Below are 27,998 nucleotides of genomic sequence, written 5' to 3' on the forward strand. Positions count from 1 at the left end.
AGACAGAAAACGAAACGAAACTGTGACATTTTTTAATTTATTGTTTACATAAAGAAATTATAATTAAAATCATTAATTTGCAGGCAATAACATTCAGAAAAATAACAACACAAACAAATAACTTTCATATGAATGCATAAAGTTCAAGCAGGATTTTTACATTTCTTCAAAAACCTTTAATCCTTCAGTATTTTCATAAGCAACATACTAAAATTACGGACAAATGTTAAATCTGCTGGTAATTATGGACACTTGTCAAATCTGCTGGTCGTTATGGACATTTCTTAAATCTGCTTGTCATTCAATGAATTCTAAATGTAAAGCTAAGGCACAGTATTCTGAAATGCAAAACAACAGTTTGATCATGCTTTCCAGCTCACATTCATAGTACACAAAGTGTTCTTCATCAACTTGCTATTCTCGCATGAGAACCATATTGTTCCTAAAACACCATCAACTGCCGGAGAACTATCTCTTCCTCTTTCTAATAGGAGTCATATCATCATCTGATCCCGAGCTGTACACCACACCCCCTCTCTTCCTGGCGGCTGTTGTCTTCTTCTTGGCAGGCTTTCCCCCATCAGAGTCAGCATCAAACTGAAGCTGCCCCCCTCGCCTGCTCCCACCCCGGGGTGCTTGTTTTATGGCAGATGGTTTCCGTGATGATGAGATGGAGGAGAAAGAGTCGTCATCACTTGAGAGTAACTCCACCACATCTTCTTCAGACTCCGAACTGCAAATGACATATAAGATATGTTAACAAATATTTTAGAAACATCTTTTATTTACATGAATTTTGCATACAGTGAATTCATATATATTCCCGGGAAATTGATTTTCATGGATTTCTTGGGTTTGCTTATCCAGGAATTCAAGATCTCCACGAAAATTTGACCTTTGACATTTTGTCTGAAATCGTATTGTTTATGTGAAAGGGTATACATGTATTTACATGAATATTCATGGAAGCGGTATACAACTAAATAAATTAAGTTACCTAGTTTATATTAATTTCAATATGTTTTATATATTATTTAACCTTAATGATTATTTATTTAAAGTCAAATTTTGGTAATGGGTACTTCAATTCATTTTCTTTTGTATGACATTGCCGGAACATTAAAACGAGCTGATAATCAACCTCTTGTGCAGCACATGTAAAACGTGCTGATTTTTAACCTGGTGTGTTTGAGCGTCACCACTTGATTTTGTTTCCTTGACCAAATATTTAATCGATTATTTAATTTTAAACCCTAACCATGTTTTCACAGTGTGCAAAAAATACTTAATTAAAATTCAATGTCTTCACTATTTCTAAATCCTTGATGTTATCGCATCTCTATTTATGACCCTTAAATAACCGATCAAGTGCTAATAAACATGGGTATCTGCTCTAATTGACATATTGTCCCATTGTAGTGACTTGCATGTACTGCATGACATAGTGATACAAAGCAAGACATCGGCGCATGGTGAATTTGCAGACGATTTAGAATTGCATGTTTAAAAAAAATAAAAAAAATCCATGACAGAACCCACGGAATTGTCCTTTTTCTAAAAACCACGAAATTTCAAGCCACAAATATAAATGATTTCACAGTATTTAGAACATGGCATATATAAGTATCGTTTATAATTAACATTTAGGGGCGTACAGGTAGGCTGGTAATAGTAACCGCACACACTTGCCAAGTAGTTGAAATCATACACAACAAGTGCTTTAAGTTATGTAATCAGTCACGAGGGTAGCATGTGTAGTTACAGTGTTGTACCTTATTGTCACTTAGGCTGCAATATGTAGCGAGCATAATTTTATGTAACAAGCACTAATATATCACAATTGCTTTTCATGTAGGTTGCAGGCCTCAATTTACTTTCGGCTGTTTCCTGTAACCTTACTAGCTCAGCACTTGCATCATCAAACGACATCATGCTTTAAGAAGCTGACATATTAAGAAGATGTTACTCGATCTGCAATATGTTTTTTTACTGAAACTGCTTTCAAAATGTTGACTGCATTGGTTACCCCTAGATCTGAGGCAGTACTAAGGACTTCATAAAAACAAGAGCAGTATGTGACAGATGCCCCCTGAATGTGACATTGACAGGTCTATGAACAAGGCAAGTACATAAAAAAGTTAAAGCCCGGACCACCTATACTCGTATGTTCTTATATGTAGCATTCAATTTAGAACAAACACTAAGTGTGACCTTGACCTTAGAGGTAGGGACACAGGTCTTGCAAAGACATGTCGTCATTATCAAATTTGTTCATTAGAAATTGAGACGGTACTATTTTAATATGCCAACCTTCAGGGGCATAAAAACATCTAGCAAGTAAGCTAACAACTTCAAAGCAACTATCTACATGGACTTTTAAAACAATTCAAATTGCAAATTAACTAACAAGTAAGCTGTCTTCTTGCTGGCTCGCTTGCTGGACTTTGCCTTGCTGGAGGTGAAGGAGTCTGCTATGGACCTCTGACTGCTATCCACAACCGGAGCCCTACCCCTGCCTCCCCTAGATCCCCGGCCCCGGGCTCCCTCTCCCTTGGCCCCACGTGACCCTCTACCTCCACGCGACCCTTTTCCACGCCCCCTCGTGGAAGAAGCCTTTGAAATTTCACTGTCATCTGAGTTCATGCCATTGATGTCGTCATCACTTTCACCAATGGTGATATCTGGCTGGCGTTTAGGAACTACTTTCTTGGCCTCCTCTAGTTCCTGTTCGTCTTCTTTCCGTCTCTGTCTTTCCTCCTTATATCTGTGTACCTCGTCATCTATCACATCTTCATTGGTACTTCTCTTCTTTAAATGATCCTGAAAAAATGTTAAATGGTTATTTGAAATATTTGATTGAAATCTTTGCCCATACGTCTTTATACAGATGAGTTCACATTTTGTACTTCAAGAGAGGTACAATTGCTACAGTTTTCAAGCCAAATAAAGCATATTGCTTCAAGTAACAAAGTCTAAGATCAAACTCTCATATAGCTATGAAGTGAAAGTTACAACTTAAAATTCAGTATAAGGGCTATAACAAATTGACTACAATTGAAAATATACCCTTCTTTCTAAAACAAATCGGCTATACCTGTGTCCTTTCCAGCTGGTAAATAACGAGCTGTGGTATGGCATCCTTCTCTTCCTTGTCCACAAACTCCTTCACAGCCTCTCCAATACCCTTCTCCGTCAACACCTGCAGGCGCAGCTTCTGTAGAGATATAACATAACAGGTATCAACACCTGCAACTGTAGCTTTTGTAACAAAATCACAAACCAGGTATTAACACCAGTCCTGCAAACATAGCTTCTGTAACAAATTTTAACAAAATCACAAACCAGGTATTAACACTTGAACACATAGCTTCTGTAACAATAGCACATAACAGGTATTAACACTTGCAGACACAGCTTATGTAACAGAATCACAAACCAGGTATTAACACCTGCGAGACAGCTTCTGTAACAATATCACATAACAGGTATTTACACCTGCAGACACAGCTTCTGTAACAATATCACAAACTAGGTATTAACACCTGAAAAGCCAGCTTCTATAACAATATCACATAACAGGTATTAACACCTGCAGACACAGCTTCTGTAACAAAATCACAAACCAGGTATTAACACTTGCGAGACAGCTTCTGTAACAATAGCACATAACAGGTATTAACACTTGCAGACACAGCTAATGTAACAAAATCACAAACCAGGTATTAACACCTGCGAGACAGCTTCTGTAACAATATCACATAACAGGTATTTACACCTGCAGACACAGCTTCTGTAACAATATCACAAACTAGGTATTAACACCTGCAGACACAGCTTCTGTAACAAAATCACAAACCAGGTATTAACACCTGAAAAGCCAGCTTCTATAACAATATCACATAACAGGTATTAACACCTGCAGACACAGCTTCTGTAACAAAATCACAAACCAGGTATTAACACTTGCAGACACAGCTTCTGTAACAAAATCAACAAGATGGCCATGATGGCCCTAAATCGCTCACTTGAGTAAAAGAGTTTAACCTTCGTTATCAATATAGCTTGATATTTGTTCTCAAAGAATATTGAAAAACATACTGGTCAAACATGTTGCCTGGATAATCACTGACAGGACTTGTCACAGGACTTGGTGATTGTCTGCACACTGACAGGAGTTTGTCCATTTGCCTGCACACTGACAGGACTTGATGATTGACTGCACACTGACAGAATTTGATTCTCATACCTGCACACTGACAGGACTTTGTTCAGTTGCCTGCACACTGACAGGACTTGATAATTGACTGCACACTGACAGCACTTGGTACAGATACCTGCACACTGACAGCACTTTTTTCAGTTGCCTGCACACTGACAGGACTTTGTTTAATTGCCTGCACACTGACAAAACTATGTTAAATTGCTTGCACACTGAAAGAACTTTTGAGTATAGATGCACAAACAACAAACAGTGCACCATCCAATAAAATCAATAAACTGCCTTAAGCTCTTAAAATTAGATATCAGAACACATTCAGCACCTTCAGCTAATATGAGGGATGTCCGGAAAGTTTTGAGACTGCGTTCATAAAACACATACAACTCAAAGGATGCATTTTAAATTTTAGCAGCTGACAACTTTATCTAATATAAACAAATCCTGAAAGTTTCAATAATATACTACGAAGTAAACGTACACCACAAACATTACAAAAAGTACAGGTCACAAGCCACAGAGCACTACCTTTTCTCATTGCGTCACGTCCTTTTTTTCAAAATACCCCCTTTTTGCAAGTATACACTTACTATGGGGTTCAACCCATTGCTTAAATATCTTTCCATACCACTCTTCCATGATATTATGAACAACTGTCCTTTTTAACTGAACAGGGTCACCAATTTCCCTCACTGTCCTTCGCCGGTCTTCTTGTAACCTGTCGCGCACTGAATTTACGCCACTTTCACTCACGACTGATGGTCTGCCGCTTTAAATCGCACACATTTTCATGCCCGTCAATAAAACAGTCCATGCCAGCGAAATACCAAAGCCCTTGAACATTTTGGCTTTGATTTATCCCGTGTTAGAAACGTATAAGTATTTGTAGGAGCTATCCCGCTGCGAACACTGTGTTTGATCATAGCGCGCTGCTCCGTGCGTGACGTCAATGTTGCAGTTTTTTCGTACATCTTCATAATACTACTCTACTTCAATTGATCGTTACAAACTTGTCTACAGTTAGATGGCTTTAATAAATTGCGGGGTGATGCAGCTGACATCATACTGTTGTCATATGTCTTGACGTGATGTTTTGGCATCTATTATTAAGAAGGAGTAGTATAGAAAGAGTAAAATTCAAAGTGCTCCGTGAAGTGCTAGATGGGTTGTCTTGACAACCATTTTCTTCCTTATTATGAAATTATATAATTTAATTTTTCAAAAGGAAACTTGTGAATAGTCTATATACACAGCTGATTATTGTTTGTTGATTTATATTAAAAACGTTTTGAAATATAGACACAGTCTCAAAACTTTCCGGACAACCCTCGTATTATCACATTTTCTATCTAGGAAAACATCACCTTCCATTTAATGTTTACAACGAAAATCTTTATATCAGTTATAAGTTAATAACATTATCCACACAGAAGATAAGATTGTAGCTTAGAATAATCTACATGAAGTTTACAATAATATACATGAAGTTCAATGGAAAAGTCTGATTATTAAATTTATCATTAAAGTAAAAATGAAATTTCTTCTAAAGAATAAAGTGTATAGTAATTATTTGAATCTATGAACATAAAAAAAGAACAATAATTACCTGAGAAGTGACTATGTTGAAGACTTAATAAAATTTAAAATCTATTCCCTTGTTACTAAAAATAGATAGTAGTGGAATCTCCAACAAAAAGGGAGACCATATAGCAAGACTTGTGCCCTTGCTTCAATAGTAAACTTTACATAACTATCAGATTTTAACAAAATATATTTATAATGAACTTGTAACCCACGGGGTGAGGCCAATTTTTCTCAAGGGGCATAATTTGAATAAACATGGTAGATAACCAATCAACAATGTTACGCACCAAATATTTAAGCACTAGGCCTCAAAGTATTCGCCAAAAAAAGTTTTGTAATTTTTCCTTTATGTTGCCATGGCAACCAGAGTTCTGCATGGAATTCATTTCTTTGAACAATTTTTGAAAAAGCATCAACCAAAGATCATTCCTATGAAGTTTCATTAAAATTGTCCAAGGGGTTAAGGAGAAGATGATGATTATAACCAATTGTTGACACTTCTTTAGGTTGCCATGGCAACCAGAGTTCTGCATGGAATTCATTTCTTTGAACAATTTTAAAAAGCACCAACCAAGGATCATTCCTATGAAGTTTCATTAAAATAGTCCAAGGGGTTAAGGCGAAGATGATGATTATGACCAATTGTTGACATTTTCCTTAAGGTTGCCATGGCAACCAGAGTTCTGCATGGAATTCCTTTCTTTGAACAATTTTGAAAAAGCACCAACCAAGGATCTTTCCTATGAAGTTGTCCAAGTGGTTTAGGAAAAGAAGGTAATTATAACCAATTGTTGACGCCGAACGCCAGATGCAGGATGACAGACGCCGGACATAGACCGATCACAATAGCTCACCTTGAGCACTTTGTGCTCAGGTGAGCTAAAAACCAGGTATTAACACCTGCAGAAACAGCTTCTGTAACAAAATCACATAACAGGTATTAACACCTGCAGACACAGCTTCTGCAACAATATCACATAACAGGTATTAACACATGTAGACACAGCTTCTGTAACAATATCACATAACAGGTATTAACACCTGTAGACACAGCTTCTGTAACAATATCACAAACCAGGTATTAACACTGGCAGACACAGCTTCTGTAACAAAATCACAAACCAGGTATTAACACCTGCAGACACAGCTTCTTTAACAATATCACAAACCAGGTATTATCATTTGCAGACACAGCTTCTGTAACAAAATCACATAACAGGTATTAATACCTGCAAACCAAGCTTCTGTAACAACATCACATAACAGGTATTAACACCTGAAGACACAGTTTCTGTAACAAAATCACAAACCAGGTATTAACACTTGCAGACACAGCTTCTGTAACAATATCACAAACCAGGTATTAACACTTGCAAACACAGCTTCTGTAACAATATCACATAACAGGTATTAACACCTGCAGACACAGCTTCTGTAAAAATATCCCAAACCAGGTATAAACACCTGCAGACCCAGCTTCTGTAACAATATCACATAACAGGTATTAACACTTGCAAACCCAGCTTCTGTAACAATATCACATAACAGGTATTAACAACTGCAGACACAGCTTCTGTAACAATATCACATAACAGGTATAAACACATGCAAACGCAGCCTCTGTAACAATATCACATAACAGATATTAAAACCTGCAGAACCAGCTCCTGTAACAATATCACATAAAAAGTATTAACACCTGCAGACACAGATTCTGTAACAATATCTCATAACAGGTATTAAAACCTGCAGAACCAGCTTCTGTAACAATATCACATACCAGGAATTAACATCTGCAAACCCAGATCCTGTAACAATATCACATAACAGGTATTAACAACTGCAGACACAGCTTCTGTAACAATATCACATAACAGGAATTAACACCTGAAAACCCAGCTTCTGTAACAATATCACATAACAGGTATTAACACCTGAAAACCCAGCTTCTGTAACAATATCACATAACATGTATTAACACCTGAAAACCCAGCTTCTGTAACAATATCACATAACAGGTATAAACACCTGAAAACCCAGCTTCTGTAACAATATCACATAACAGGTATAAACACCTGAAAACCCAGCTCCTATAACAATATGTCATAACAGGTATAAACACCTGCAAACCCAGCTTCTGTAACAATATCACATAACAGGTATTAATACCTGCAAACCCAGCTTCTGTAACAATATCACATTGTTGTGTGATATTGTTACAGAAGCTTGGTATCACATAACAGGTATTCATACCTGCAAATATAGCAATATCACATAACAGGTATGTGATATTGTTACAGAAGCTGGGTATCACATAACAGGTATTCATACCTGCAAAGGTAACAATATCACAAAACAGGTATTAATACCTGCAAACGCAGCTTCTGTAACAATATCATATACCAGGTAACAAGGGTATTTCTCTTTTGGCCATATTTTCAGGCAGGATTTTTTCAATGACTGAATGCTGACTTATCATCAAACTACAAAACAACATTGTACAATATTTTTGCCTTCAAGGGCTTAAAAGAATTACCAAGTCGCACATTTATGCTTCCATTTGGGCACTGTGAACAAATTATTTCTAATAATGGTCATGGCATTAAAGATCTAAGTTAAGTCTTCTTTTTTGTGTTATTCTTTGTTAATGTGTATGTGTGGCTTAATATTTTCGTGTGAAATGATACAAATAATAATATTAATATATTGATAATATGTTATTGTGATACAGCATTAATTCAAAAATATGTCCATTTTTACTATATTCATAGACAAACAACTGTATTATATGCCAAAATATTTATTCTTCAAAACATGAAAGAAAGTGTTTATTTTAAACTTATTTATTTTACAATAATTATGAAACAATTTATTACAATCATATTCATCATTCTCACATTGTAATGTAAGAGTGTTGTCTTGTAAAGTGGGGGAAGGTGGAGTATCCAGAGGAACCTACTTGTCTGGCTTGGTGACCACAAACCAAACTCAAATGTTCCCAGACAGGAAATTCAATCAGGGTCACATAGGTGAGAAGCAAGTGTGCTTACCACTGAACTTGCCGGACAACCGTAAAAATAGAATGCACATACAATGAAGGATTGTTGCTTTTTACTTAAACCAAACAGCACAAACCAATTTCTTTAACCAGTCAAGATTCACAAACAATGTTCGAGTGATAAATTTGGGGTTGAACATTCAAGAGAATACACATAAGACTTGGAATACAAATTATGTCATAAATTGCTGTCCCATGTGTATGTATCTGATGTTCACAAGATTGGTCCTACTTACCTCGTCTGCCTGGGTAAAGTATTCTTTGACCATGTCCTCAACCCGCGCTGATGGCAGGTCCACCTTGATGTCCTCTAGGTCCACATCTACAATACAGAATGGACTGTCACACAGTTGGTGTCATAACAAACAGTCTGGCCTGTTGGTGTCATTACAGACATGCTGGCTACACCCTGACACATAGTTGGTGTCATTACTGACATGCTGGCTACACACTGACACTGACACACGGTTGGTGTCATTACAGACATGCTGGCTACACCCTGACACACGGTTGGTATCATTACAGACATGCTGGCTACACACTGACTACACCCTGACACACAGTTGGTGTCATTACAGACATGCTGGCTACACCCTGACACACAGTTGGTATCATTACAGACATGCTGGCTACACACTGACTACACCCTGACACACAGTTGGTGTCATTACAGACATGCTGGCTACACACTGACACATGGTTGGTATCATTACAGACATGCTGGCTACACACTGACTACACCCTGACACACAGTTGGTGTCATTACAGACATGCTGGCTACACCCTGACACACAGTTGGTGTCATTACAGACATGCTGGCTACACCCTGACACACAGTTGGTGTCATTACAGACATGCTGGCTAGACCCTGACACACAGTTGGTGTCATTACATACATGCTGGCCACACACTGACACACAGTTGGTGTCATTACAGACATGCTGGCCACCCCCTGACACACAGTTGGTTTCATTACAGACATTCAGGCCACACCCTGACACACAGTTGGTTTCATTACAGACATGCTGGCTACACCCTGACACACGGTTGGTGTCATTACAGATATGCTGGCTACACCCTGACGCACGGTTGGTTTCATTACAGACATGCTGGCTACACCCTGACGCACGGTTGGTTTCATTACAGACATGCTGGCTACACCCTGACGCACAGTTGGTGTCATTACAGACATGCTGGCTACACCCTGACGCACAGTTGGTGTCATTACAGACATGCTGGCTACACACTGACACACAATTGGTTTCATTACAGACATGCTGGCTACACACTGACACACAATTGGTTTCATTACAGACATGCTGGCTACACCCTGACACACAGTTGGTGTCATTACAGACATGCTGGCTACACACTGACACACAGTTGGTGTCATTACAGACATGCTGGCCACACCCTGACACACAGTTGGGGTCATTACAGACATGCTGGCCACACCCTGACACACAGTTGGGGTCATTACAGACATGCTGGCTACACCCTGACACACGGTTGGGGTCATTACAGACATGCTGGCTACACCCTGACACACAGCTGGGGTCATAACAGACATGCTGGCTACACCCTGACACACAGTTGGTGTCATTACAGACATGCTGGCTACACACTGACACACAGTTGGTGTCATTACAGACATGCTGGCTACACACAGACACACAGTTGGGGTCATTACAGACATGCTGGCTACACCCTGACACACAGTTGGTTTCATTACAGACATGCTGGCTACACACTGACACACAGTTGGTGTCATTACAGACATGCTGGCTACACACAGACACACAGTTGGGGTCATTACAGACATGCTGGCTACACCCTGACACACAGTTGGTTTCATTACAGACATGCTGGCTACACACTGACACACAGTTGGTGTCATTACAGACATGCTGGCTACACACAGACACACAGTTGGGGTCATTACAGACATGCTGGCTACACACTGACACACGGTTGGGGTCATTACAGACATGCTGGCTACACACTGACACACAGTTGGGGTCATTACAGACATGCTGGCTACACCCTGACGCACAGTTGGTGTCATTACAGACATGCTGGCTACACACAGACACACAGTTGGTGTCATTACAGACATGCTGGCTACACACAGACACACAGTTGGTGTCATTACAGACATGCTGGCTACACACTGACACACAGTTGGTGTCATTACAGACATGCTGGCTACACACTGACACACAGTTGGTGTCATTACAGACATGCTGGCTACACACTGACACACAATTGGTTTCATTACAGACATGCTGGCTACACCCTGACACACAGTTGGTGTCATTACAGACATGCTGGCTACACACTGACACACAGTTGGTGTCATTACAGACATGCTGGCCACACCCTGACACACAGTTGGGGTCATTACAGACATGCTGGCCACACCCTGACACACAGTTGGGGTCATTACAGACATGCTGGCTACACACTGACACACGGTTGGGATCATTACAGACATGCTGGCTACACCCTGACACACGGTTGGGGTCATTACAGACATGCTGGCTACACCCTGACACACAGTTGGGGTCATAACAGACATGCTGGCTACACCCTGACACACAGTTGGTGTCATTACAGACATGCTGGCTACACACTGACACACAGTTGGTGTCATTACAGACATGCTGGCTACACACAGACACACAGTTGGGGTCATTACAGACATGCTGGCTACACCCTGACACACAGTTGGTTTCATTACAGACATGCTGGCTACACACTGACACACAGTTGGTGTCATTACAGACATGCTGGCTACACACAGACACACAGTTGGGGTCATTACAGACATGCTGGCTACACCCTGACACACAGTTGGTTTCATTACAGACATGCTGGCTACACACTGACACACAGTTGGTGTCATTACAGACATGCTGGCTACACACAGACACACAGTTGGGGTCATTACAGACATGCTGGCTACACACTGACACACGGTTGGGGTCATTACAGACATGCTGGCTACACACTGACACACAGTTGGGGTCATTACAGACATGCTGGCTACACCCTGACGCACAGTTGGTGTCATTACAGACATGCTGGCTACACACAGACACACAGTTGGTGTCATTACAGACATGCTGGCTACACACAGACACACAGTTGGTGTCATTACAGACATGCTGGCTACACACTGACACACAGTTGGTGTCATTACAGACATGCTGGCTACACACTGACACACAGTTGGTGTCATTACAGACATGCTGGCTACACCCTGACGCACAGTTGGTGTCATTACAGACATGCTGGCTACACCCTGACGCACAGTTGGTGTCATCACAGTTGGGGTCATTACAGACATGCTGGCTACACCCTGACACACGGTTGGGGTCATTACAGACAGGCTGGCTACACGCTGACACACAGTTGGGGTCATTACAGACATGCTGGCTACACACTGACACACAGTTGGTGTCATTACAGACATGCTGGCTACACCCTGACGCACAGTTGGTGTCATTACAGACATGCTGGCTACACCCTGACGCACAGTTGGTGTCATCACAGTTGGGGTCATTACAGACATGCTGGCTACACGCTGACACACAGTTGGGGTCATTACAGACATGCTGGCTACACCCTGACACACGGTTGGGGTCATTACAGACATGCTGGCTACACCCTGACACACGGTTGGGGTCATTACAGACATGCTGGCTACACCCTGACACACAGTTGGGGTCATTACAGACATGCTGGCTACACACTGACACACGGTTGGGGTCATTACAGACATGCTGGCTACACCCTGACACACGGTTGGGGTCATTACAGACATGCTGGCTACACCCTGACACACAGTTGGGGTCATTACAGACATGCTGGCTACACACTGACGCACAGTTGGGGTCATTACAGACATGCTGGCTACACACTGACACACGGTTGGGGTCATTACAGACATGCTGGCTACACCCTGACACACAGTTGGGGTCATTACAGACATGCTGGCTACACACTGACGCACAGTTGGGGTCATTACAGACATGCTGGCTACACCCTGACACACAGTTGGGGTCATTACAGACATGCTGGCTACACACTGACACACAGTTGGTGTCATTACAGACATGCTGGCTACACCCTGACACACGGTTGGGGTCATTACAGACATGCTGGCTACACACTGACACACAGTTGGGGTCTTTACAGACATGCTGGCTACACCCTGACACACGGTTGGGGTCATTACAGACATGCTGGCTACACCCTGACACACGGTTGGGGTCATTACAGACATGCTGGCTACACCCTGACACACGGTTGGGGTCATTACAGACATGCTGGCTACACCCTGACACACGGTTGGGGTCATTACAGACATGCTGGCTACACCCTGACACACGGTTGGGGTCATTACAGACATGCTGGCTACACCCTGACACACGGTTGGGGTCATTACAGACATGCTGGCTACACCCTGACACACGGTTGGGGTCATTACAGACATGCTGGCTACACACTGACACACGGTTGGTGTCATTACAGACATGCTGGCTACACACTGACACACGGTTGGGGTCATTACAGACATGCTGGCTACACACTGACACACAGTTGGGGTCATTACAGACATGCTGGCTACACACTGACACACAGTTGGTGTCATTACAGACATGCTGGCTACACACAGACACACAGTTGGGGTCATTACAGACATGCTGGCTACACACTGACACACAGTTGGGGTCTTTACAGACATGCTGGCTACACCCTGACACACAGTTGGGGTCATTACAGACAGGCTGGCTATACACTGACACACAGTTGGTGTCATTACAGACATGCTGGCTACACACTGACACACAGTTGGTGTCATTACAGACATGCTGGCTACACACTGACACACAGTTGGGGTCATTACAGACATGCTGGCTACACACTGACACACAGTTGGTGTCATTACAGACATGCTGGCTACACACTGACACACAGTTGGTGTCATTACAGACAGGCTGGCTACACCCTGACACACAGTTGGGGTCATTACAGACATGCTGGCTACACACTGACACACAGTTGGTGTCATTACAGACATGCTGGCTACACACTGACACACAGTTGGTGTCATTACAGACATGCTGGCTACACACTGACACACAGTTGGTGTCATTACAGACATGCTGGCTACACACAGACACACAGTTGGGGTCATTACAGACATGCTGGCTACACACTGACACACAGTTGGGGTCTTTACAGACAGGCTGGCTACACCCTGACACACAGTTGGGGTCATTACAGACAGGCTGGCTACACCCTGACACACAGTTGGTGTCATTACAGACATGCTGGCTACATCCTAGCACAGTTGGTGTCATTACAGACATGCTGGCTACAGGCTCTCACACAATTGGGGTCATTACAGACAGGATGGCTACACCCTGACACACAGTTGGTGTCATTACAGACATGCTGGACACCCTGACACACAGTTGGTTTCATTACAGACATGCTGGCTACACCCTGACACATGGTTGGTGTCATTTCAGACATGCTGGCTACACCCTGACGCACAGTTGGTTTCATTACAGACATGCTGGCTTCACACTGACACACAGTTGGTTTCATTACAGACATGCTGGCTACACACTGACACACGGTTGGGGTCTTTACAGACATGCTGGCTACACACTGACACACGGTTGGGGTCTTTACAGACATGCTGGCTACACACTGACACACAGTTGGTTTCATTACAGACATGCTGGCTACACACTGACACACGGTTGGGGTCTTTACAGACATGCTGGCTACACACTGACACACGGTTGGGGTCATTACAGACATGCTGGCTACACCCTGACACACGGTTGGGGTCATTACAGACATGCTGGCTACACCCTGACGCACAGTTGGTGTCATTACAGACATGCTGGCTACACCCTGACACACAGTTTGGGTCATTACAGACAGGCTGGCTATACACAGACACACAGTTGGTGTCATTACAGACAGGCTGGCTACACCCTGACACACAGTTGGGGTCATTACAGACAGGCTGGCTATACACAGACACACAGTTGGTGTCATTACAGACATGCTGGCTACATCCTAGCACAGTTGGTGTCATTACAGACATGCTGGCTACACACTGACACACAGTTGGGGTCATTACAGACAGGCTGGCTACACCCTGACACACAGTTGGTGTCATTACAGACATGCTGGCTACACCCTGACACACGGTTGGGGTCATTACAGACATGCTGGCTACACACTGACACACAGTTGGGGTCATTACAGACATGCTGGCTACACACTGACACACAGTTGGGGTCATTACAGACATGCTGGCTACACACTGACACACAGTTGGGGTCATTACAGACATGCTGGCTACACCCTGACACACAGTTGGTGTCATTACAGACATGCTGGCTACACCCTGACACACGGTTGGGGTCATTACAGACAGCATGGCTACACACTGACACACAGTTGGGGTCATTACAGACATGCTGGCTACACACTGACACACAGTTGGTGTCATTACAGACATGCTGGCTACACACTGACACACAGTTGGGGTCATTACAGACATGCTGGCTACACACTGACACACAGTTGGGGTCATTACAGACAGGCTGGCTATACACAGACACACAGTTGGTGTCATTACAGACATGCTGGCTACATCCTAGCACAGTTGGTGTCATTACAGACATGCTGGCTACAGGCTCTCACACAATTGGTGTCATTACAGACATGCTGGCTACACACAGACACACAGTTGGGGTCATTACAGACATGCTGGCTACACCCTGACACACAGTTGGTGTCATTATAGACATGCTGGGTACACCCTGACACACAGTTGGTGTCATTACAGACATGCTGGCTTCACCCTGACACACGGTTGGTTTCATTACAGACATGCTGGCTACACACTGACACACGGTTGGTTTCATTACAGACATGCTGGCTACACACTGACACACGGTTGGTTTCATTACAGACATGCTGGCTACACCCTGACACACGGTTGGTGTCATTACAGACATGCTGGCTACACACTGACACACGTTTGGTGCCATTACAGACATGCTGGCTACACACAGACACACGGTTGGTGCCATTACAGACATGCTGGCTACACACTGACACACGGTTGGTGCCATTACAGACATGCTGGCTACACACAGACACACAGTTGGGGTCATTACAGACATGCTGGCTACACACTGACACACAGTTGGTGTCATTACAGACATGCTGGCTACACACCCTGACACACGGTTGGGATCATTACAGACATGCTGGCTACACCCTGACACACGGTTGGGGTCATTACAGACATGCTGGCTACACCCTGACACACGGTTGGGGTCATTACAGACATGCTGGCTACACCCTGACACACGGTTGGTGTCATTACAGACATGCTGGCTACACCCTGACACACGGTTGGGGTCATTACAGACATGCTGGCTACACCCTGACACACAGTTGGGGTCATTACAGACATGCTGGCTACACCCTGACACACGGTTGGGGTCATTACAGACATGCTGGCTACACCCTGACACACGGTTGGTGTCATTACAGACATGCTGGCCACACCCTGACACACGGTTGGGGTCATTACAGACATGCTGGCTACACCCTGACGCACAGTTGGTTTCATTACAGACATGCTGGCTACACACTGACACACAGTTGGGGTCATTACAGACATGCTGGCTACACCCTGACACACGGTTGGGATCATTACAGACATGCTGGCTACACCCTGACACACGGTTGGGGTCATTACAGACATGCTGGCTACACCCTGACGCACAGTTGGTTTCATTACAGACATGCTGGCTACACACTGACACACAGTTGGGGTCATTACAGACATGCTGGCTACACCCTGACACACGGTTGGGGTCATTACAGACATGCTGGCTACACCCTGACACACGGTTGGGGTCATTACAGACATGCTGGCTACACCCTGACACACGGTTGGGGTCATTACAGAGATGCTGGCTACACCCTGACACACGGTTGGGGTCATTACAGAGATGCTGGCTACACCCTGACACACGGTTGGGGTCATAACAGACATGCTGGCTACACACTGACTACACCCTGACACACGGTTGGGGTCATAACAGACATGCTGGCTACACACTGACTACACCCTGACACACGGTTGGGGTCATAACAGACATGCTGGCTACACACTGACTACACCCTGACACACGGTTGGGGTCATTACAGACATGCTGGCTACACCCTGACACACAGTTGGGGTCATTACAGACATGCTGGCTACACCCTGACACACGGTTGGGGTCATTACAGAGATGCTGGCTACACCCTGACACACAGTTGGGGTCATTACTGACATGCTGGCTACACACTGATACTGACACACGGTTGGTGTCATTACAGACATGCTGGCTACACCCTGACACACAGTTGGTATCATTACAGACATGCTGGCTACACACTGACTACACCCTACACAGTTGGTGTCATTACAGATATGCTGGCTACACGCTGACACACAGTTGGTATCATTACAGACAAGCTGGCTTCACACTGACTACACCCTGACACACAGTTGGTGTCATTACAGACATGCTGGCTACACCCTGACACACAGTTGGTGTCATTACAGACATGCTGGCTACACACTGACACACGGTTGGTATCATTACAGACATGCTTGCTACACAGTGACTACACCCTGACACACAGTTGGTGTCATTACAGACATGCTGGCTACACCCTGACACACAGTTGGTGTCATTACAGACATGCTGGCTACACGCTGACACACAGTTGGTGTCATTACAGACATGCTGGCTACACCCTGACACACAGTTGGTGTCATTACATACATGCTGGCTTCACACTGACACACAGTTGGTGTCATTACAGACATGCTGGCCACACCCTGACACACAGTTGGTTTCATTACAGACATGCTGGCTACACCCTGACACACGGTTGGTGTCATTTCAGACATGCTGGCTACACCCTGACGCACAGTTGGTTTCATTACAGACATGCTGGCTACACACTGACACACAGTTGGTTTCATTACAGACATGCTGGCTACACACTGACGCACAGTTGGTTTCATTACAGACATGCTGGCTACACACTGACACACGGTTGGTTTCATTACAGACATGCTGGCTACACCCTGACACACAGTTGGTTTCATTACAGACATGCTGGCTACACCCTGACACACAGTTGGGGTCATTACAGACATGCTGGCTACACACTGACACACAGTTGGGGTCATTACAGACATGCTGGCTACACACTGACACACAGTTGGGGTCATTACATACATGCTGGCTACACACTGACACACAGTTGGTGTCATTACAGACAGGCTGGCTATACACTGACACACAGTTGGTGTCATTACAGACAGGCTGGCTACACCCTAGCACAGTTGGTGTCATTACAGACATGCTGGCTACACACTGACACACAGTTGGGGTCATTACATACATGCTGGCTACACACTGACACACAGTTGGTGTCATTACAGACAGGCTGGCTATACACTGACACACAGTTGGTGTCATTACAGACATGCTGGCTACACCCTAGCACAGTTGGTGTCATTACAGACATGCTGGCTACAGGCTCTCACACAGTTATGGTCATTACAGACAGGATGGCTACACGCTAGTGTTTGAAAATCGGACTTCATTTGCTATCGATTATCGAATCGAATCGGACCAAGCATTTCGATTTACTATCGGACAATAATTGAAAGTTCATAATATCAGTAAGGAATACATTCTTTATACATAGTATCATCATGATCATTTAAATGGTTCAACTTGGAATCAGTATGTGTAATGCTATGCAGTATGGTCATGCATTTTGCAATAGAAAGTGAATTTCCATAACCTTATTCGCCTTTAATTACTTAACGAAAAACATAAGAACACAACACATACTTAATAATTGCACATCAATTGCAAAATGATGCACACCGCATTATGTAAGTTATCTTAGCATTTCTTCTTTGTAAAAGCATATTAAATATTTGTGAACCAGCTTATCATTCAATAATCTGTTATATTGAACATTTCATAAGAATAACTTAATTTCATAGAACTTTCACAAAAAAGTAAATTAGTTTATTACAAACGATACCAAAAAAGGTTTAAAAAACAGAATGCACCGATCCGGGATCCCCAGTATTTACAGGTAAGACCGGACCCACTTCACCATAGAGACAGGTTATTGAAGAAGGTTTTATGAAATATATAAACAATAAAAACAATTTGTTATTTCGGGAGAGTTTGTAAGTTCATATAAAGACAAAGTGTTTACATTCACCGCATTTGTGTAAGAGAGTGACCTTCCTTGTTAAATTGAAGTCAACGAGACCGGAAAGAAAAAGTTGACATTTACTCGACTTTAACCACAAAACAAAAAAATACATAGTTACCGGAAGAAAAAGGAGCAAAATCGATTTTGGACAACCACTATCGATTGTCGGCGACAGCATTGTCAGTGACGATTTATCGATTGTACTCGATAATCGTTTCATCACTACTACATGCTGACACACAGTTTGTGTCATTTCAGACAGGCTGGCTATACGGTGACACACAGTTGGGGTGGTTATAGACATGCTGGCTTCACACTGACACACAGTTATGTACACATACTTGGACTCATTTCACACAGGTCATTTGCCGACACATAGTTGGACTCATTTCACACAGGGCATATACTTACACATAGTTGGACTCATTTCACACAGGGCATATACCTACACGTAGTTGGACTAATTTCACACAGGGCATATACTTACACAAAGTTTGGGTCATTACACACAGGGCATAAACTGACGCACATTTTAGGCAATTACAGCCAGAGTTTAGGGGTCATATGTAGCTATGCAAGTATCAAACAGCATAGCATGATTGTTTAAGAGAGTATAATTAGGGTCTCATGGTAAACCTCTCTGCTGAAAGTCTCCATTAAAACGCCACCAGGAGCCATATTCATCAAGCATCCATGTGAAAAAATTCAACTTTGTGAAAAACGTTGTAATTTTTGGCACTGTTAATTTTAAATCTCCTTAATTGACATGAATTCATAATTTAGACCATTATTTCCCATATTACCATATTTTTGCTGAATAAACATTGTTCTTTAAATTCATCTTAGAGAGAGGCAAAGTTGCACCCCAGGTGTACCTTATCATGTCCATCCCAAATGAACAATAGTGTATACCAAGCCATCCCAAAATAGTCATTTAATTATTATGTTCCGACATATTATTATAAAACTAAATGAAATCTTAATATTGTTTCACAAATAAAACTTTTGAGTTTCACAATTGAATGACTAAAAAACTTACATTTGAACATCTTATTTAATTTATGTTTACCTCCACTTTCCTGTTTGCCTGCTGCAACTGCCTTCTTCCTCATAAAGTAGATCATGTCCTTGGGATTGGCCACCCGCTCCACAAACTTCTGACCAAACCTGCAAACAAAACATATGAGGGGTGAATCAGAATATCGGAGACAATTGCTTTAGCAAAACAAGTGAAGGACAGAGAGTTATGGAATTTGGTAAATTGATAAATGATATCTGCATTCATAAGCCAAATTTTGAATAAATATCTCAAAAACTGTTTAAAATTGATCACTACAAGAGACATAACACAAGGCAACATAATTTCAGCTATTTTAAAACTGTTCCAAAACATTATTTTTGGGTATTTATATCTAAAAAGTTCAATTTTACCACTCAAATCAAATCAAAACATGTCTTGTTTTTCATAAAATTTCCTTGTGTTGGCCTTTGTGGTCTTGAACTTTCATGTAACTAAGTTGTTATCATCTTTTTATCTATCCAAAAAATGGATGCTCAACTTACAAGTAAGCAAGTTATCTTCTGTTAATGGAAACATTGTAGAAGGCTTACTACATAAAATCCATAAATATTTGTGAAATAACTTCCTAAATAATTAACTAAAGGTTTGCCTAGTTATTTGATATCTACCATGTACAGACATAGAATAACAAACATAAAGCAGTTACATACAAAACATGATTTCATAGTGTGCGCCAGTCCACATGACCTGCTCATAAAAAACGAATGTTTTTCAACAAGCAGTGTTCGCACTTCCAAAACATAATTTAGTATCCTGTAAATTGTCCATAGCGATCAGACTTAAACAATTAGAGTAATCACATTTGGCTATGTATCTTGGGAGACACCTTATACATGGGCAATAAAGGACAGTGAATGGTTTAGTAAAAGTGATCTCTTGTTCTTAATTCCATAAATATCAAGAAATAACATTTTTATAAGACTTGTCTAGCCATTATGCATTCACTTACATTCCACATATATATCTATGAAATTATGTTCTACACTGAGAAAGTGCCAGTTATCCATAGTGAAAAGAAATGGGCCAATCAGGACATTTCATTTACAGGTATCAACGATGACAATAAAACACACCTATTATAACTAGATGCCAAATGGTGACATGTCAAGCCTGTTGGAAGAGCTTTTGACACAGACATAATGCTCTTTCATGCAATTGCAATACAGAATAACATGGAGTAGAACAATATATGGAACCAGCGACACTTTGCCTCATGGCCTTAAGATTTTTCGAAAATCCTAAAATGCATGGTATAGATAAAGCCCTGATAAGGTTCAGTCCAAATCAGTTCCATCAACAGTAATCATTTCAACCTTTGACCTCAAAGCTTGACCTTGACCTTTGAGGTAAAGACCTTGTTCTTGTGTGTGCAACGCCACCTCAGCATGGTGAACCTTCATTGCAAGTTTTTTGAAAATTCTACGCTGCATTGTCAATTTACAGCCTGGACAAGAATCATCTCATCCTTTGACCTGTAAGCATGAACATGACCTTTGAGGTACCATGGGACAGAAGTTTGTCTTGTGCATGACATGCTGCCTCAACATGGTGAACCGTAATGGAAAGTTTTTTTAAAATGTAATGCATGGTCAAGATACCGCCCAGAAAAGGATCAACCTTTGACCTCTAACATTCGACATAAAGACCTGGGCTCTGAGCAACACTCCACCTCATCATGGTGAACCTTCATGGCAAGTTTTTTGAAAATCCTGTAATGCATGGTCAGATGAACGCACATACACAGAACCGCGATTGGGATAACTTTGCCTTGCTCACCACAAGTGAACTCGACAAAAACATACTTTCACGACACATGTTTTCAAGTATACATGTATTCCTGATTTAGCCAGCAATTTGTTTCTGCCACAAAATACAATAATGATCGGCATGTAGAGTACCTGTGTTGACTGAACGGTTCAAATCCCCCGGAGTAGTCAATCCGAATCCTTATCAACGGCTGAGTTGGCTGTTTCTTGTTTCCTGTGTGTTCTCTTGCTGAAATGAGGTAGTTTACACTGAACACATTCTTCGAGGTTAAGAGAGCATTTTCACTTACTGCAGCATTGGTATAATTAACAGGAAGGCTGATTTTAAGAGACCTGAATAAGAAACATTGCAAACTAGTAATTTTCAATTCCAAGTATTCAGCTGAAATGCTTAAGAGACATTTTATTCAGGAGATAATAACCAATTTCCATGCCTTAAAGATACTTCTAACTTAAAAGTATGCACCATAATTTCTAACCAAAACAATGTACAAATATTCCTTTATAACATAACTTTTTATGTATTAAACTATACCTAAAAAATATTTTTAAAAAGTTACCTGCACGCTCAAGCAAATCTTCAACACGCCTCTGACAGTACGCTTCAACTTTCTTTCCTATGTCATGGTCAAGGGGATTCAGTGATGTGTCACTCAGCACTATATCCTCCATGTAAAACTGTCTAACTGTCTCCAGACGTATCGGTGTAATCTTAAAATTCTTCCCCTTAATCATGAGCAGACCGCAGTGTTTGGTCACGGTTTCCCCCTCGCTGAGAGACGTGGCAACACTGCTGCCTGGCTGTGTAACGTAGAAGTTCTGCGTACCATTCCACTCAGCCTCCAGTCGACATTCATGCTCATGCCCCCAGAATATCAAGTCTAGGAAGTCATCCAAGAACTGTTCTGGTATGTGGTTTGTTGGGCCGTGTTTTGATCGATTCTGATGTATTACAAACATGTTAAACCAATCATCCCTGTTTTCTTTTGGCCTCAACATTGTCACATTTTTGTGCAGAAACACTCTGTGCAACCTTTCATCTCGCACAGAACCCAACCCATATAAGGCAAGCTTGGATGATCCTTTCTGAAACAACAACGGGCTTACTTGAATCTTGTCCAAAGAATTAGTTTTACCAAAATAGTTCACATAGCCTGCACTATGAAGCACATCAAGGGAGCACAGATTCCCCTGACCAGTTGGATCATCATGATTGCCATGTATGGAAAATACTGGTATTGCAATATTCAAGTTAGGATCCTCATAGTTTAATGCTGGAAACTGGCAGTGCTCAAAATTCTTTGACTGGTCACTGAGAAATTCAAACTGGACTGGTTTATCACCCAGACAGTAATTTCTAAACAGTGATAGAGTCCCATGCACAATTCGTCTTGATGGTTTGTTTTCATGGTACAAGTCTCCACCTAACAAGACAAAGTCTACTTCATGTTTGCGGGCATTTTCCAGAATTTCTTCAAATGTTACCAGTGAGTCATTACCCCTGATTGGATCTTTTTCGGCATAGCCAAGATGGATGTCTGTTGCAATCAGAATCTTAAAAATGTTTTCTTCACCTTCTGCAATGCCTTCTGCAATGTCTTCTGCCATACTGAAAAGAAAGAACACTGGCAATGAAGTTATAGTAAGAACTTGCATGTACATCATTATGTACCGTACAGATTGCAAAAAGTTTTAAAAAAAACATGGTCATAACAAGAGCAAAATATATTCCCTAATGAAATAAAAGGTTCACAAGCATGCAATATCATCACAGTAGTGTTCATCAGAAACACAGGAGCTACTAGGACTATCAATTTGCACCAGATGTATAAGCTCATGAGCGAAGCTGAGCAGCCCAGCCTGAAATTTGGCCTGTCTTAGAGGTGTGTGTGGGTTCCAATATAGGAATGCTGTAAAGGCACTAAGGTTTGTTTTAGTCATTCTAAAATGCAGTCCAGGCTCTTTTTCTAACCATCATTAAAAAAAGCCTGGACAACATTTTAGAATGACTAAGGTATGTTTCAGTTGACCTGGTTGTCAGTTAGTCCACCTAAATGGCCCTGAATGAGTCTTTTGATGATTTTTTTTACCATGGCAGGCTCAAGACGCCCACCATCCCAGCAAAAAGTAGCGAACGTTCCTTGCGCAGAGAATCCTCGCGGCCACAATTTTGAAATTATCTCTGTTATAAATTCAAATTTCTATGAAAATATTGTTGGCTACTATTAAACACATATTTATTTATGTCATTATGCCCAAAAACACTTTTGGGTATAATAAAACAGTAAGATGTGTCGATTGTTTATCAAGTATCCCGATATCTGTAAATCTGGGACAAATCTGACAGGTTGTGTACATGTATTAAACGGTTTTCGTGACCAAGAATATATTTATGTGAAAATAACGACTCTATTGACAAATTCAATTCAGTTAAGATCACTGTCGGGTATATATATATATACCCCCCCCCCAAAACGCCCCCACTTTTTTTTATTCTTTTTATATGTATGTATGCATACTTATGTTATTCTTAAGTATTTTTAAACCTTTAATTTTACAAAATGAAGTGCAACCAACATTCATTAATCTGACAATTGAACCAAGTAAGTATAACAAACGTTTTTAAATATTACCTATAAATAATGTATCATTTCTACATTTTAAATGTTTCTAAGCCATAGGTTTTTATTGTTTTTCTTTTTTTTAATATTGATAACGCATCAAAATTAAAGGAACATAAAGAACATGTAACTTAACTTTTCTATTTTTGAAATAATTTGCACATTGTATTCTTCACATATATTTATTTCATATCTTTTAAATACTCATTTATACTGTTTGGTAAAAATTATTCGCATTGTACAATACAATATACATTAACATGTACTACGAGTGGGAGTCAATAAGTTCGTGAACGAGCGTTTTAAAAAAACAAATGCGCGTTTGCGTGTAATGAAATTTAATATACACAATAACAAATATGTTTTCAAAACATGTACAAAAAATAAATGTGAATACAATAACAATTACTAATATAAATAAAAAATACAAAATACCCATCTGCAAAACCGCGGCGCACTTCGGAACAATGTCATGACGTTGACGTTATGGGCGTTACTGTTTCTCAAAATACTCTCCACTCTCTTGGACACATTTCTGATGGCGGACGACCCATTTCCGGTACACCTCTGTAAACCATGTCTCGGACAGGGACGCGAACGATGACTGGACTGCGCTGCGGAGCTCTGCCAGACATTTGAAACGTCTCCCGCGAAGATCGGCCTACAGTCTTGGAAAAATCGCGAAGTCCATAGGGGCGGGGTCAGGTGAGTACGGCGAATGATTGAGACGCTCAAATCCTAAAAAGTTAATCGTCATCAGTGTTTCCTGTGCACGGTGGGCCGGGGCGTTATCTTGGTGAAAGATGAGATTCTCGATCTCAACATCCAGGCCCTTCTTTTGGATGGCGTGAACGAGATCACGGCGCAGAACCTGTGAACAAATTAAAATAAAATTAGGGAATTAATCATAAAAGAAACAAACATGAAACACTTTATTATTTTTGTAAATAAGTATTTATTTAAAATATAATATTTAAATCCAACTAATAAAACAATATTTTTAGACTTTTAATACTGTTTACCTTCTGATAATAACCCGCGTTGGCGGTCTTGTCAGTGGGGATGGCATGTGACAGGAGTATGCCCCGGTGATCCATGAAGACGAGGAACATCACTTTTTTCGCTGACTTGATGACCTTTGCTTTCTTTGGTGGCGGTGAAGAGGGTCGTTTCCATACCATTGACTCAGCTTTTGTTTCAGGGTCATAGAAGTGTAGCCATATTTTATCGCACGTGACAATTTTATTTAAGAAATGGTCGCCTTCTCTGGCGTGACGTGCCAGAAAGCACTGTGACGTTTCCACGCGCACGTTTTTTTCATTTTCCGACAAAAGTCGCGGCACCCATCGTGCTGAGACTTTCCTCATTCCCAGATCGTTTGTAATTATTTTATGCATTGTGCCGTGCGATAAATCAAACATATCTGCAAGTTCGTCGATGCTTCTTCGTCTGTCGGTAGAAAGCTCGGATGCAACAGCTAGCTTCAATGAGTCACTGGTTACCGGTCTTCCTGCTCGTTTGTAATCGTTGATGTCCTCTCTCCCATTTGAAAATCTCCCGTGCCACTTGTAAACTAAACTTCATGATTGTCCAGTGTTTCCCTGGTTCATGAACTTGAGCGTGTCGGTGGGCGTCATTCCGACTCTTAACGCAATGCTTAATTACAGCCCGCTTCTCAACGTTATCCATTGACGTCATTTACTTGAAGATAATCCTAGTGTGGGTATTTTAAAAGGTCAGCGCACCGTTGTTGTTTATGGTACGACGTCAAAACTTCGTATATACATGATCGACACGTCGAAGTGACGTCAGTAAAAGTCTCGCCTGAATCACACGCTCTTTTCCGCAAAAATGACGTACTTTATTTAACATTGTTATGTTAGTAACAGCGCCATTTCAAAGTGCGCCACGTTGTTGACAGTGTATAATAATAAATCAATATAAAATATTTAAAATATGAAATAAGTTAGTAATTAATTTCCATATTTATTAAATCACATGTGAAATATGATGCTAAAAACAATTCAAGAAAAAAAAAGATGTACAATAAGCGACAAAAAGGCGTCGTTCACGAACTTATTGACTCCCCCTCGTATATACTGTGTTTCGTATATCACAAAATTCCTTACATACTTTTATTTAACATACGATGAAATTTTCATTTTCTATTATTATACTCAGCATTAGTCCAGCTTCAAATTTCAACTGTCAATTTATAATTTCTTGTTCTAAATTTAATCACATATTTGAAATTGGTATGGTGTAAGTATTGCATAATTTTCAAATTCAACTTGTTTCTTTATACAACCCGTAGACAATACTCTAATAGATACACTAATCTGTCGTTGTATACTATACTGCATCATTACGAAGTAAACTAATAAATAAATGCAAGCAAGTGTATTTTCTGTTTATTTTTTTTTAACTCATTTCACAAATTTATTACCAAAAGAGTACGAGTTCATATTTCTACTGGGGCTTTATAGCTAACATTATTCATATTGTGCATAATTTATTACTATTTAAGCATAATATTTATGTTTCAAACATATGCGCTTCACATTTATACGATTATTGCACAATGTAATAATTAAGATGCCCTATCTTCTCTAATTCATAAGTCTTTAATGTGTGCAAATTTCTTTTAATATATTTTAAACATTTTAATTGTCAAAAATTGTTTTGTCTTGAAATCAGGTTATAAATGTTTGATTAGCAATTATAAAAATCCAATTTATCTTCAACATATTACAACTGACCTTCAAATATAATTTTGAAATAAAAAAAAACAGTGAAGGCATTTTGACCATTTTTTTTCTAAGTGGGGGCTATTTGAAAACAAGTTTGGGGGCAGTTGACCAAAATGGGGGTGTTTTGACTTGGGGGCTATTCGACCAGGTTCCATTGTAGTTAGTTGTCAGTTGACCTGGTTGTTTTTAAACTCGTTCATTAATAACTATGTTTGAGTATTCCCCAGAAAAATATTCAGTTACAAAAAACGTGGAGGATGGGGGTGAAATCTGATTATTTGTAAAAAGGAAACGAGCTGTCACCCTTGTGGTGTTAGCATGTAAAATAAACATGATTACAATAAATGATATTTTAATTTTTCATCATTTGAACAAACTTCAATGTGACAGTTAATAGTGACAATACTGTATTTTCAAGTTTGATCCAAATCATAGGATAAATCATTCCTTAGTGTTACCTTATTATTCGTTCTTTTAAACAGGCTCAAATTTTACGTACAATATTTACAGTAACACCGCTTCAATACGCGGGAAATAGTTGAATCGGAAATCCTCTCGCTTTATCGTTCGAA

General features: G+C 41.0%; 1 protein-coding gene across 1 annotated transcript; it reads right to left on the reverse strand.

The window, feature by feature from the left end:
• Nucleotides 1-23: 23 nt before the first annotated feature.
• LOC128244579 (double-strand break repair protein MRE11-like) lies at nucleotides 24-27,956 on the reverse strand. The gene is made up of 8 exons (XM_052962573.1): nucleotides 27,885-27,956; nucleotides 22,616-23,664; nucleotides 22,188-22,284; nucleotides 20,278-20,375; nucleotides 9,095-9,180; nucleotides 3,095-3,214; nucleotides 2,408-2,820; nucleotides 24-733 (listed from the first exon to the last, which is right to left on the reverse strand). The coding sequence occupies exons 2-8, from the start codon at nucleotides 23,661-23,663 to the stop codon at nucleotides 469-471; spliced, it is 2,127 nt and encodes a 708-aa protein (XP_052818533.1). The 5' UTR covers nucleotide 23,664; nucleotides 27,885-27,956; the 3' UTR covers nucleotides 24-468.
• Nucleotides 27,957-27,998: the final 42 nt, after the last annotated feature.

The sequence above is a fragment of the Mya arenaria genome, chromosome 2, assembly GCF_026914265.1.
Source record: "Mya arenaria isolate MELC-2E11 chromosome 2, ASM2691426v1".
In the NCBI taxonomy this organism is placed as follows: domain Eukaryota; kingdom Metazoa; phylum Mollusca; class Bivalvia; order Myida; family Myidae; genus Mya; species Mya arenaria.

What these genes read in the sequence shown, in the direction of transcription:
- LOC128244579 (XM_052962573.1), bottom strand. Translation starts at nt 23,663, where the DNA reads ATGGCAGAAGACATTGCAGAAGGCATTGCAGAAGGTGAAGAAAACATT. An exon ending in AGGCAAACAGGAAAGTGGAG is followed by an intron (nt 9,181 to 20,277) that starts GTAAACATAAAT and finishes TCTGTATTGTAG; the next exon opens with ATGTGGACCTAGAGGACATC. An exon ending in ACCAGCTGGAAAGGACACAG is followed by an intron (nt 2,821 to 3,094) that starts GTATAGCCGATT and finishes ACATTTTTTCAG; the next exon opens with GATCATTTAAAGAAGAGAAG.